This window comes from Fukomys damarensis, unplaced genomic scaffold, assembly GCF_012274545.1.
Source record: "Fukomys damarensis isolate Sample0158 unplaced genomic scaffold, DMR_v1.0_HiC HiC_scaffold_5, whole genome shotgun sequence".
Taxonomy (NCBI): Eukaryota; Metazoa; Chordata; class Mammalia; order Rodentia; family Bathyergidae; genus Fukomys; species Fukomys damarensis.
In genome coordinates, this window is record NW_022900917.1 from 67,969,890 (window position 1) to 67,984,587 (window position 14,698).

The following is a 14,698-nucleotide window of genomic DNA, read 5'->3' on the forward strand; positions in this document are numbered from 1 at the left end:
CCCCCCCCCCCCCCCCCCCGTCTGCCACACACACATACCCCATGGCCTCTCCTTACAAAGTATTTGCTTTCCATAGCTTGGTCTAGATTGGAGTCCAAGACCAAGAATAGATCACCACGAGATGTCAAACGCCAGGCTGGTGTCTTAGGCTCAGAGAACACTGGAGCTGGAAAGGGCCTTCGGGTGCACCCTGTGGTCGCACGGAACGATCACAGACAGTGTGACTCACACATCTACTTAGAACTAGAACTAGGGTTCCAACTCATGCCTTCTCCCTCCCGGTCCTGCTGTCCCTTGTGCCTCTGTGCCACAGCTGCTTTCTACTGGGGAGATGACACAGATGGGGCAAACTTCAGGGAAAACAATCATTTTTATTTTAACAATAAAATGAGATGCTAAAGCAGTGCTTCTTGATCTTGGCTGCACTAAGGAGCTTTTTAAACTTGCAGAGCTCAGGGCCCATTAAATCAGAGTCTGGAGCTAGGACTCTGGCTCATATTTATGAAAGCACCAGAGCTTCCCCAGTGTGGAGCTGCCGGAGCAAAAGGATTTTCTTCTTTCTCTTCAGGCATTTAATCTCAGCCCAGCGGACCCAGATGGCAAATCAGATCCCTACATTGTGCTCAGACTTGGCAAGACAGAAATCAAAGACCGGGACAAATACATCCCCAAACAGCTAAATCCAGTGTTTGGAAGGTCAGTGGCCATCCCAGATGTGTTATGCTGTGATGCTGTGTTTTGTGGTAGGGGTGTGTGTGTGTGTGTGTGTGTGAGATGGGGGGTCAGATAAATTAGTGATAGGAGGTTAGATTCTGACTTCTATGCTTAATAACAGACAATGAAATCCATGTTCATGGAGAAAGATAGAATTTTTTCTATGGTCCCCTCAGTAATTTGATGGGACTTGGTGATCTTCATACACATAGTATTCTGGGAATCTTTTCTTAGATCTTAAATTTGGGGCATCTTGAAGGATCATCTGTTTTCACATCCAGCTTTTGCACAAAGAACAGACTGCTTTGTTATAAACAGGGTAACCAAATCCTGCAAAGTTAAGAAACTTAACCAAGTCTACACAGCTCATAGTTCAAAGAGAAGGAGACAGATGTTCGGTCTTTTGCTTTCTACTAGAGAGATATTCCGAGTATATCATTTTGCTTCTCATTTAAGGTGTTTTCTGAGATCAAAAAGTTAAACTGCATCCCCCAATTATTTTGTTTGCCTGAAAAGTGTTAAAATCCACTGTATTTGTGCAAGTTCAGGTGGACACTACCCCTTCATCGAGCGAGTGGTATGTCAAACACTGATGCGCCCGCCTGAGTTTGCACACCTGGCTGCGGCTGACTCTGATATCAAGGCACTTTGGCCACAGACAAGCTATGAACCTCTTGCAGATGACTTTATCTCTTGGATCCTTGTTTTCCTCATCTGTAAAGCAGCACAGACCCTGATTCTTGCCTGTGACTCCTTTGGAGGAATATGTGAAGAATCCAGCCTGCTGTGCTAGCACAGAGGCAGCATGCAAACCAAGCAGCTGCCTCCCCTTCTCCTTGGGAACTGTGGCAACAGACACAGCTTGCATATGTTTAATTTCTTTTTCTCCTGGAATAACTAGGAGCATGGGATGAAATCTCTGTCTGCATCATTTAAATCCATTTACTCATTTGTAATCACTTTGGACTCTCTGACATTTGATCAGGATCAGCCTCTGAGGTGTTATTTCTCCTGAGGAAATAAGGCAATAAACTTTCTGGCCTATCCAGTCTGTGTGAATGATTAAAACGACAGTCCCAAGGAAATGTACCCTTTCTCCCTGAGCCAGAGATGACCTTTATCATTACCTGCTGTTGTGCTTCGTTTTTGCCAAGTGCTTCGTTTTTGCCAAGTGCTCGGTGTTTTATTAGCTTTGCTTGCCACAGTGCCGTGAATTAGACTGGTTTTATTTGTGGCCACAGAAACAAAGAAGAGGATGGTAGAGTATCCCCTCCAGCCTTTGTCTTTGAGGGCTTCTTTCAGAAGTTCTCCAGGTGTGGATGTTTCATTGGATGTTGGTCAGGGACAAATTGCCAGCTCAGTTCCAGGTTGTTCAGCAGGGAGACCAGTGGGCTTTGTGTGGGGCCTAAAGACCTGACTTCTGACCTCACAAGGCAGTATCTGTGCAAATGGAAGCCTCAGCCTCCACCCTGGTTCTCCTCTGTGCCCTGCCTTGCTTTCTCCTTCATAGCTTCTGCCACTGGCATTTGTTGGCCTGCTCTCACTCCACAGCAGAAGGCTACCACTGTTTGAGAAGATCCTTGGTCTCATCTGGTCAGTGCCCCATCCCAGCACCCAGGACAGGACTTGGCATGCAGAAAGTGATCAATAACTATTTGTGGAATGAATGCAAGAGTGAATATGTGCCCAAACAAAACCCCAGGCCCTTGCCAGTGGGACTTGATGGGGCTGTGTTAATTTGCATATCCTGAGCGTGTCCATGTTGGTGGGGTTTGGCAGTTGCTTGCACCTCTCAGGGTGTCCTCTATCATCTCCCTTGCCTTGAGAGTCAACATGAATAAAATAATGAGGCCCAGAGAGCTGGGCTGTGGGTGGGTGACTAGGACAGCTCTGCATCTCCTCTGGCTCATTTACTCCTACAATCCTTTACCCTCACTGTGCCTCCACGATGGTGCTCTCCCTTTCCTGATCTATCAGCAGGGCTCCATTCATTCCTTACTGTTGTTAAGAATCCACCTTGTCAGGCCGGGTGTGGTGGTGCACACCTGTAATCCCAGTACTCAGGAGGCAGAGGCAGGAGGATCACTGGGAGTTCGAGACCAGCCTGGGCTACATAGTGAGTTCCAGGTCAGACTCAACTGCATAGTGAGACCCTGTCTCAAAAAACAAAAAAAAAAAAAAAGAATCCACCTTGTCTCTGACTCTCTGGTGGTCTCTTGAGGTATCATGGTAGGTGAGAGATGGGCTAGAAAGCAGCCCATGCAAACTGCAGAGTGGAGAGGGTGTGGGAGGAACTGTATCATTCAGGTTTCTATTACAGGAAGAGACTGGATCACATGGGTTTGTTGCACACACACATACACATGTGCACATGCAATACACACACTCATTAGTTTTGTAGTTCTACCATAACCTTCAACTAGTTGGCCTAGAAGTGTATTGTCCCATGATTCTAGAGGCCAGGAGTCTGCAATTAGCATGTCAGCAGCATGAAGTCTCTCTCAGAGCTGTGAAGGAGAATGTTATGACTTGTATCTAGATGTTCTCCAAAGCCTCATGCAGTCACACATGGGACTTTTTAGAGGTGGCTGGATGTAGAGTGTGGGATGCTAGAATCAAGGAATTGATTCACGGTGCTGCCCTATGGGCAGGTAATTGGGTGGGACATAAGGGACAGAAAGAGGGTTGCTGCTGTTGGTGGTGCTTTGCTACTTCACTGCTCTGCTGCCCTCTGCCCACCATGAACTGTTTTTTCCTCTGTGATGCCCATAGGACAGTACTATGAGTGCTGTCTTATTTAGCCACTTTCTTATCCACTCAGAAATTATTCTACTTATATTAAAATTTACAGAACCCAGAAAATAGTCAAATGAATGTCAAATGAACAAATGGCTAAGCTAAAGAATGAATGAAGGGATAAAGGAACAGCACATATTTGCCCCAAAGCTCAGAGGCTTTGCTTTCACCATCTGGTTTTGTTCATTTGTTGATCCTTCATCTTTTCTTAAACTAGCACTGCATCTAATGACAGTGTGTGATTGACACAAGCTGATATGCACCTAGATTGTCCTGGGTGACTGGATTTTAGCCACAGTGGACTATTTTGGTAACTCTCTGAATAACAGCTCTGGTTGAAATTGAGGTTCATCCATGAGCACAGCCTGGGGAGATGGACCAATGTAGTCAAGTCCTCTGTCTGGGTTATCAGGACAGTCAAGCACTTACTAGATCCTTCCACAGTGGCAGCCATGGTGATGGAAGATCTTCAAGAATATCAGTGGAGCTTAGAATCCCAATCTTGGAACCCAAGGGGGCCACACTATGCCTTGATGGAAGATAGTGGAAGAGATATGTAGTTTCCTCCCTGTGCAACCTCATGCTTTGCCTGATAGAGCCACCTCTCAGTTACAGTGGCTGGATCTGCAGGGCATCTCTGCTTTTGCTCTCTGGGGTAGGTTAATTGGCTTCTGGCTAGCCTGGGGCCTCACCCCTGTGACTGCAGCACCACACTGGAGATTCAGTGTCAGGGCTAAGTGGATCTGACCAGGAGGACAACAGCCCAGAAAGACCTACAGACACGCAGGGAAATAAGAGGCCCACTTTCTTCTTCCTTCTTTCTATCCCAGAATTCCAGCCCTTCTTGCCCTAAAGAGAACATAGTGTACAACAGCTGGAGGAACACTGGGATGTCGTTGCCTTTATTTTTAGGAAGATATTTTCCTAAAATGCAAGGTTTCACTCCAGCATCATCTGCTATAATGCAGAAACTCAGTAGCATGAAAAATCTATTGTAACCACCAATCACTATAAAGAAAAGCTATTCAACTCCATTACACCTAAGAAGCCTGAACGAGAGTAAAAAACTTTCTGGAAGTTTCACAAGGAAGTTGATCCTGTTAGAGGCCAAATTCCCTAGCTGAAGCCTACAAGATAAGGTTTGTGAAAAAGAAGAGTGCTAGCAAAGGGATTGGAAATTGGCTGTACCCTGATAAGAAATTAAATAAACATCCAAAGTCCTAACTGAGTTGCTAAGCAGTTGGATTTATATGAATAGTAGGTGAGCCAGAGGCAAAGCTGGGGAATTTCCCTGTGTTGTCAAACACTGCTGACTCTTGGAGCTTCTGCCTGGACTGCAGGTCATTTGAGATCCAGGCCACATTCCCAAAGGAGTCCCTGCTCTCCATCCTGATCTACGACCATGACATGATTGGGACAGATGATCTCATTGGCGAGACCAAGATTGACCTGGAGAATCGCTTCTACAGCAAACACCGGGCCATCTGTGGGCTGCAGAGCCAGTATGAAATGTAAGTTCTTTCTTCCCTGGAGACAGTGTGGGTGGCTGAGACCACGGCTTTGGGCTCTGCATCCTGTGGCCCATCTCTAGGGAGGCCAGGCTCAAATTTTAACCTCAGATGGGATCCATATCCATGGGGTAGTTTGGAGTCCTTAGGGCTGGAAAGGCAGCTGATTTAGAACCAAGGGAGGTTCTCAAAGAGTCAAGAGTCAAATCCTGCTTGCTCAATCACCGGTGCTTGGGGTCGCTGTTCCCAGGCGGGGAAGGAGGCTAGAAGAGTAATGATGAATATAATGCAAATGCTATATTCTGTGATGCTCTGAGTGCTTATGATAGATATCCCATTCACTGTCCTGAGAGCCTCACGTCAGAACCTCACTCATTTCTCTTAACAACCCACTGAAGCCTTGGCCTCATTTTACAATAAAGGAAGAAGAGATCCAACTTTTACTCTTTGCAAGGATTTTGTATCCTGCTTAATTTTAAAATGTAGACTACGAGCTTATTTTTTTAAAAAAGTATGTTATAGCTGATGTCTTAAAAAAATTTATATATTCAACTGGGAAAATACAACAACATTAACTGGCACTCCATGATGTAATTGGAAAAAATGTTTTCCTGGATATAAAATAATATATATTCATTGCAGAAAATTTAGGAAATGTAAGTACAAGTTATTCTACCCTGAAATAATTCACATAAGTCCTTTTGCCTATTTTCTTTTAGTATTATTTCTATGCTGTTTTCCCCTGGGTACTGCCCATTACAATTTGTAACCTGCTTATTTTATTTACCCTTATATCTTAGGTACTTTAAAATGCTATCTAATATTCTTAATAATCATTAATTTAATAGTTCCATAGTATTCCATCAAATAAGCTTATTGTAAAATAGTATGCCAATTTGCTCTCCTAAACTGTAGGTCACTTATATTTCTATTATTTTATAAATATGCTGCTATGGGCATTCTCATAAAAAGCCATTGCACACCTGTCTGATACTTCACTAGATACAGTGGTACTCAGTTCATGAGCTCAAATCTCTCCACGATTCTGGTCACAAACCAAACAGGCTAAGAACCAAGTTAAATTTCCCCATAAGTTCAGCATTGAGCCTGACCATTGAATTTGATTCAGTTGTTGTCCTACTCAGTTTGCCACCAGAATTGTGGAAAGAATCAAGTTCATGAACTGAGGCACCACTGTATACACCCATCAGTGTGGATTATTCCATTAACAGGAATGCACATTGTGAGGACTTTTAATATACTTGTGTCCAAAATGTCCAAATGATCCCCCAGAAAGTTCATGCCAGGTCACACTTTTGTGCACAGGGTATTGAACTTAGGGCCTTTATACTGAGCTACATCCTTAGCACCTTTTTAGATTTTGAAATAGGATCTTCTTTTTTTTGATGGGGGTACCAGGGATCAAACTCGGGTCCTTGCGTTTGCAAGGCAGGCAGCAGAACCACTGAGCTAAATCCCTGGCCCTTGAAATAGGATCTTACTAAGCCTTTAAGTTGTTCAGGCTGGTCTTGAACTTGTGATCCTCCAGCCTTTACCCTCCAGAGTGTTGGGATTACAGGTGTGCACCTCCATGCCTGGCTCAATTCACACTTCTAATTTGTGGAGCATAACACCAATTTTGTCATAAATGTGCATAATTATGGGTGTATAATACCCAAATTTATTCTTTAGAATAGTTCTATTGATGAATTAAGATTGATGAATTGATTTTATGAGTTTTATTAAACAGTAGGCACTTAACGGAAAAAATTAAATTTTTAATATTTCTTGTGTTTATAAAAAAGCATCAAAATTTTCAACATTGACTATTTTTTGTGTATGAAGTTTTTAAAATAACAAAAATAAATCCTTATATAAACCACAATGAAAATACCAATAGAACTCTACAAAAAAATAATCTTTACTTCAGTTATCATAGCTAATTCAGTCTTCACACATGGCAATAGCACATTCCATACACATGTGTCATTTACACTGACAGCACAGGTGTTTTGCTTTCTGGTTCTTTTTGTGGGACATACTTGACATCTTGCTGATCTGGCTGTTAAGGAGTTTTTATTATGCAATGTACAGTTAACAGGAACATAAGATAGCAGTAAATAAAGTATTAAATTCTTAATATGTATTGTACTTATTTACAAAACCTAAAAGATAACATCAGAAATAAATTCCTCTACAAACTACAATGAAAATACCAATAGAACTTGACAACAAAAATAATTTTGCTTTAATTGTCACACCCAAGGCAGCCTTCATGCAGGGATTGGGAAGATATCAAAACCTACCAGTAGGAGAACCACTGCTTAGAGAAACAACACCACATCCAGACTGTATGCCTATAGCCCCAGTCTATAATAATTTTCCATGGAAGAAGAGAAGGGAAGAAAGAAGCAGAGAAATTAAAAGGATGAGCAATGATTAGAATAAGTCATGGTCAAATGGCCATTCTGCTCAGGACATAACAAAAACTAAAAACAATTACTGCCAAGCCTTTCATACAGAAACAAAGAAGATGGGTGAGGCCTTGGGGAGGAGAGGAGAAGTAACTACTTTTTGGTTACAGGGCTTCCTTTTGGGTGATGAAAACTTTTGAGAACTAGATAGAGTTAGTGACTGCACACTGTCATGAATACACTAAACGCCACTGAACTGGCCAACTTTAAAATGATTAATTTTCATGTGAATTTTGCTTCACACAATTTTTAAGGTAAGGTACGTTACTTTAAAAAAATCAAAACTACTTGCAAAAGATTTTTATCTTACGTTACTCACAAATCCTGTCTTACACGGACATATGCAAAGCTGTAAATGTACAAAGGGCCAGAAAGGAGAGAAAACAAACAAAATCACCAGCTGCAAATATGCAGAATAAGTGAGCCTGCAGAAAACTGCACAGGACGTACTGGGGTGGCCTGTTTAATGAGGGTCTTAGTGTGTGTTCTCCAGGGCAGGCAGGCCTTACCTCATTCGCCCTTTCTTCACTTTTCAGAGAAGGATACAATGCCTGGAGGGACACATCCAAACCCACAGAGATTCTCACCAAGCTCTGCAAGGAAAACAGACTGGATGGGCCCTACTTTAGCCCAGGGAAAATACAGATAGGAAGCAAGGTCTTTCCTGGAAAAACAGCGTTCACTGAAGAGGACACTGGTAACTTCCTGCAAAGTGTTCTGCTGGCATTGCTCTTCTGTTGAAAGGCCTGGTGCTAGCGGTATCTATTGCTGGGGGAGGTGGGCATCTAATTACAAAAGTAGTGCATGCTCACTGGAGGAGAGAAGGAAAAGCAAGCAGGAAAACAAAAATCATTTACAAACCCCAATCTGGAGATAGCCTTGCTGCATGCTGGTATATTTCCTTGCAGTGTGTGTGTGTGTGTGTGTGTGTGTGTGTGTGTGTGTGTGTGTGTGTGTGTGTATGTCTTGCCTTTTCTATATCCAATATATCGTGAAGATTTTCCTTGATTTTTTGGAAATGTTCATAATGTTCCATTTTATGGTTGTGCCATTGAATTATATTCTGTTCACTTTCTTGTAGCAACAATATTACAACAAACTTCCCTATACACATTTTTGTGCATTTTTCAGTATTTCTAAAGTGTAGATCAGAGAAGTAGAATTGTGCCAGAAGGTAGGCTGTGTAATGGAAATGTTATATAATTGGATACAACTCAAGTTACCCCTCAACTGTTATACCCATATAACCATCCTATCTTAACACGTATTTTAAGTGGGTTTTCCACATGAGCTTGGTGGGATGCACCACGAAAAGAGTCCAGAGGGCCTTCCACGAATGCAGGGTGAGGAAGAGCCGCTTCTACTATAATGGCACAGAACACTCTCGTTCTGTCACATCCATGCATTTGATGTTTCCCTGTGATGGCTCAGCACTTCCAATACAGAGAGCCCAATAAGGACATGCATGGTTCATGATATTTTTGCAGTGTGCCACCAAGACTTCTTTTTACATTCTTATAACCCCCACAACTTACTGACATTCTTGCATGCAGGGTTATTGATATTTAGTCTATGTATTAATGACATATTGATGCCTCTGTCAAGAAAAATATTTTTTCACAATATATTTTTAGTTCCTTGGTCAATAATCTAACATTTCAGTATAAACAATTACTGTTTTTCCCATTAAAAATGTAAAATTATGTTCATAAGTTCAATCCTGATTGACTAAACTTTATGACAAAGATTTGTTGACTGATAACTTGTTCAACCTTACCAACTTTTATTGGTTATAATTATTGCCACACAATTTCTTTTATGGTTCTTTATCAGAGCCACTTTCACTTTTCCTATATCAAATTTTGCCATTTTAAACTTTATCAAGAGTTTGTTCTTTCAAGGGTTCTTGTCTTATTGTGTGAGTACACTATCCGCCGGTAGCTTTCATCATGAATGAGCTCCTGTGGTAGAATGACAGGTCAGAGGGGCAGGGGGCAAGTGGTGGTAGGAGGGAGATCCCAGTCAAAAACAATAAGACAAGAGGACATTCAGGAACACAGCCTCCACATTGCTAGGGCCTACTGATTCCCAGCATCCCACAATGTGCAGATAGAAATAGTTCTATCCCCCTACGACGTACCTCTCTGGTGCTTGGAATCCATCTTATAATTGAAGGAGTCTTCCACAATCTGATTCAGGGTGAGTGGAGCCCCCATTCCAGAGTCCTTACTGCTCTCTCAGGCTTCTTGTCAACCCGCCTCATTTCCCCATCTCTAAATTTCCAATTTTTTTCTCTTTCCCACCACTCTCTCCATCTCCGTTTCCTGTTGCTGTCTTTCTCTCTCCTGTGTCTCAGTCTGTTTTAAAGGAACCCTAAACAAAGTATCTGCACCTGTGTCTGGCAGCCCTCCCTGTCTCTGTGCAGGTGGCACAGCTAACAGAGCCCTCTCTGTCTTTTCCAACTGCAGATGAAACTGTGGAGTCTTATGAGCACTTGGCCCTGAAGGTCCTGCACTCTTGGGAGGATGTCCCAGAGGTGGGGTGGAGGCTGGTTCCCGAACACATAGAAACACGGCCACTGTACCACAAGGATAAGCCAGGAATGGAGCAGGTAATGGGCAAGATGGCTTGGGCTGTCACAGCAGCGTGCAGCCCCAAGAAATGTGGCTTCGTACGCAAATCTCGGGTGCCTTTCTGTAATGATTTCCCTCAAGGACATCTAGAAATATCTGAAAACATTTCTAGTTGTCGGAAGAGGGTGGGGGAGCTACTGACATCTGGTTGGTAAAGGTCAGAGTGCTGCTAATTAACAGCCTATAATGCCCAGGGCTGTCTCCTACTCATAACAACAAAGACATTTCTGATTCAAAATACCAATAATACTGAAGGTGAAAGATCCTGTCCTGGGTCAGTGGTGGACTTAGCACTTTTTCCTTTTTGATTTGAGTTATCAAACTACTTTGTAAATACTGAAGAGTAAGACACTTAAAAACCTATATGATATGCTAAAATCCTTGTCCAAAATCTATCTGCAACTACAGGAACAGAGAGAGAGAGAGAGAGAGAGAGAGAGAGAGAGATTTTTGCTAAAATACTTGTCCAAAATCTATCTGCAACTACAGGAACAGAGAGAGAGAGAGAGAGAGAGAGAGAGAGAGAGATTGATTTTCCAGAGAAGAGATAGACGATAGAATTGGTGAGAAACTTTGTAGGAAAATATAGAGCTCAGTTAAGACTCAGAAGGGAAGAGAAGACAAACTGTGTTGAGAGACTTCCATTACTTGACTCTATGTAAACTGCCTCACCTCCTCAGGATGGCCATGGATTGTTGAGCCAAACTGAGGCCATTTTGAGAGTGAACAAGGTCATTGTTAATAATTAATGGTGTGACACAGGAGGCGCATACCATGATTTTCTTAGACCTACGGGGCACAGGAGTCATCTTACTCTGATCCTTCATACAGCCACCCAATGGGTTTGTGTCAATGTTCACTTTTAAGATTAGGAAACTGAGAATCTAAGAATTTAAGTAACTTGCTCAAAGTTAGCCCGTTGGTGAGCTGAGGAACTGATATTTAATCCTGAAGTTTGAGGCCACCCCATGCCTTGGCCACAGCCCCAGGCTGGCTCCTGCCCAGGTCAGGATTCACTCACTCACTGTAACTTGGGCAGAGCATGTGAGCCTGATGACAAGGGGCCGGGGACACCTTCCTGCTGTGTGGAGGAACACCTTGGGAGAAGGGACCGTTATTGGCTTTGGAAGCTTATGATTGTTTCCAAAGTCTCTGCCAGAGATTTGAGATCTTTTGGTTACTGGGGTCCTTCATCTTTCCTGTCAGATGTGGTTTTTTGGGTAAGGATGAATGTTAATGTTTCTTTAGAGAATAAATCATCCCACTTTTGCATAGCACTCCATGGGTTGGCTCTTTCTTCCCAAATGCTGAACCTTTGCTTACATTGCTTGTCTTCTGAAAAGTGCCCTCCCAACCTTTTTTCTAGCCAAAGCTCCCCTAACCCAAATCCTGCTCTTCCTTCACACTTTGGTGGGAATCTGTATTTTTTTTCTTTTTCTTTTCTTTTTTGCAAAACTTCCCTTGGCTATTGTAACCCCATTGACCATTCGCCTTGTCTGAACTGATGAGTGCTTAAACTCTGCACAACAGCAACCAGCATGAAGTCAACCCACACTATCCCCATATGGCTGCTAAGTCCCTTACAACAGGCTGAACGGGGGGTTCGATGGGGGAGGCCTTTCCTTCCACGAGTCAGCCCAGATCGTCAGGCAGCTTCTTTCACTTCTCTGAGCCTTAGTTTCTTCATTTGTGCAATAGATGTGTGGCTGGGGTGAGCAATAACAGAAATAATGGAAGTTAAGGTCCACTGGAAACAGTGAAGCCTGATACTTCGGGCAGACAGTTGTGTTATCTTTTTTATTCCTTGGGAATTTGTAGATGAAGCAGGGCTTCGGGAAGCAATAGATAAGGGTTGAATCCAGACCCTGACATGTTTTTCTGGGTAACCATGGCAAGTGAGGTGTTTCATCTGCCCAATGGGAGCAGTGGTGTCCATCCAGAGTGATACGTAAGAACTCATGAGATAACATGAGGCAAGGACCCAACACTGTGTCTTCTGCATAGTAGGGGCTCTTAACTTGCGCTTTGGCTAGTCTTTAATAAAAATGTAACTTCTGTCCTTATTAACAAATATTCTACACAGGTGTAAATATACTGAGCTATACTTCCTACCCATTTCTAGTAAAGAGAGATTTTAAAACCCTGAGTGGTCACTTACCATGCCCTGTCCTCTCCCAAAGCTAAAACAGGTTTTCTCTTCTCAATAAGGGCCGGCTGCAGATGTGGGTGGACATGTTTCCCAAGGATATGCCTCAGCCAGGACCTCCTGTTGACATTTCACCAAGGAAACCCAAAGGGTAAGAGGGCATCGCTGGCCTTGCAGTGCAGAGGCCGTGGCAGCAGACTGAAAGATCGTATCTTTGATCTGGTGCCTGGGTCATCGGATAATCCAACCTCACTGTCCACCCAGTGGTCACAGCGGCAGCTGGGTGACAGTAGTGAGGGCAGAAAATTCTGAGTACTAGGAGGCTTTGCGCAGAGAAATTCATGTTCTGGGTGAGTCTGAGATTTCCGCTGGGATACTTGATTCTGATGCAACCAAGATGTTGAGTGTTGACATTTGAAGAACCAAAAGCAACACATTCTGACTCCATCTTCAAGGTCATCGCCTAATGCTGCCTTCTGCATCCCAGGTATGAACTGAGGGTGACCATCTGGAACACTGAAGATGTCATTTTAGAGGATGAGAATATCTTCACAGGCCAAAAGTCAAGTGATATTTATGTTAAAGGGTAAGGTCATCCGCAAACTCTGTCCTTCCGGCCCTTCCCTTCCAGGTGTTTTTAATCTCCAGCCAAATCTGACCCCAGGGAAGGTGCTACATCTATAATCCATGCAAGCAGCCCATCTCCTTCCTTAGATAAGGCCTCCTGCTTTTTCAGATGCTTGTCTTTTTTGTCATTTTGATGAGAGTTATCTTATGAAAATATTTGTAATGAGTAAATGTTACTGTATAAACTTGTTTATTTAAATAAATGTTGGGCACCTAAGCCCCTCCCTCTCTCTTTTTCCCTCCCTTCCTTCCTTCCTTCCTTCCTTCCTTCTTTCCTTCTTTCCTTCCTTCCTTCCTTCCTTTCTTCCTTCCCTTCTTTTCTTTCTTCCAATACTGGGGATTGAACTAATGGCCTCCACAACAAGCTACATTCCCAGCTCCTTTTTATTTTATTTTGAGACAGTGGTTTTGAGTCACTGAGTTGCCCCGGCTAAGCTCAAATTTATGATCCTCTGCCTCAGCCTCCTAGAGTGCTGAGATTACAGGTGTGTACCACCTTATCTGCCTGTAAGCTTTTAAAGTGACATTCAAGAATGTCTATTTTTATATTGAGAAAAAAATGAGATACTATTAATGGAGGATTAATATGTTTAGCAGATTATACGACTTATGCAAATGTAACAATTTAGACTTTGCCATTTGCTAAGGCTACTGATAAACAAACAAACAAAAACAATACGAACCTCCCCAGGAAGTGAGCATTTAATATCTCTGTCTTACATCTTGGTCCTCCTTCCTTTTAGCCCCTGGTCAGGGAGGGGACAAGGAGGTAGAAAGTCAGAGGAAACAGTGATTTAAATCTGTATTTTAGCTAACGCTCATCTCCAAAGTAGCAAATTCCTACCTGCCCCGTGCTGACCTCTCTGTGTTTCCCGAGTGAGAGGCAGCAGAGTGTGTGCAGTGTGTGCAGAGTGTGCAGCGTGTGTGCAGAGCATGTGCACAGCGTGTGTAGAGTGCATGCAGAGAGCGTGCAGAGTGCACACTGCTGCTGCGCTTGGTGGTCCAAGCAAGTACAGTCACTTGGAATTCTCAATTTTCAGGTGAAGAGTGGAGGAACAACTTAGGTTATTACAAAGAAGGATCAATAGAAGCGGTATGGCCCAAAATAAATAATATTTTAAAAGCAGAGTTAAGACCCTCTGAAATTGCTTTGATCAGCAGTTCGGGAAAGACAAATGTGTCCTGAAAATAGAAATTTTACCCTGGCTCACAGCATGGGAGGGTTCTGGAAGAGTTCAGGGTGAGGCTTCTAGAACCCCGGTCTGGGCTGTTAAAATGCAGGAAAAGAGCTGTTTCTGTTCACTCCCTCCCCTTCCTCCCCAACTGCTCACTACTCACCCAACCGGCTTCCTTCCCAGCATTCCACAAAGCAGGCCTCACTAAAGTGAGCTCTCCATTCTGCCAGGTCCGATGGGCTTGTTGGGCTTTATTGTTTTAATTAGTCTTGATCTTAGGGCCCTCCTAGGAGCACTTGACAAAGCTGAATATCTTTTAAAATGCTTTCTCGCCTAACCCTCCATAACAACACATTCTAGTTTTCCTCTTTCTTTGCTGGTCATTTCTCAGTGATTTGAAAGCTTATTTCCCCCATCTAGCAGTTAAGTGGCCCATGGCACTGTCCTGGGCCCTTTTCATGTCTCACCGTGTTTTATCTCTGTCGTTTTCATGTTTCATTGGCTACTTCATGGGAGTGTCACAACCCTCACAACCCTCGTGTGAAAGGCTCTCCTCTCGGCCTTGGGGAGGGGAGATCTCTGTTTTCAGAAAGCAAATGGTTGGCTTATCAATTAGCTTGGCTAA

The 14,698-nt window shown here is 43.2% G+C and overlaps 1 protein-coding gene across 5 annotated transcripts in view; it reads left to right on the plus strand.

Annotated features, from left to right (window-relative positions):
- Positions 1-14,698, plus strand: part of Fer1l6 (fer-1 like family member 6) — a 123,369-nt gene that overhangs the window by 90,453 nt on the left and 18,218 nt on the right. For all 5 annotated transcript variants that reach the window (XM_010611236.3, XM_019205589.1, XM_010611239.3 and 2 more), the window contains 6 exons: positions 569-696; positions 4,851-5,021; positions 8,029-8,189; positions 9,961-10,103; positions 12,334-12,422; positions 12,759-12,857. In XM_010611236.3, the coding sequence (XP_010609538.1) occupies positions 569-696; positions 4,851-5,021; positions 8,029-8,189; positions 9,961-10,103; positions 12,334-12,422; positions 12,759-12,857 (791 nt within the window). The remainder of the gene's footprint in view (positions 1-568; positions 697-4,850; positions 5,022-8,028; positions 8,190-9,960; positions 10,104-12,333; positions 12,423-12,758; positions 12,858-14,698) is intronic.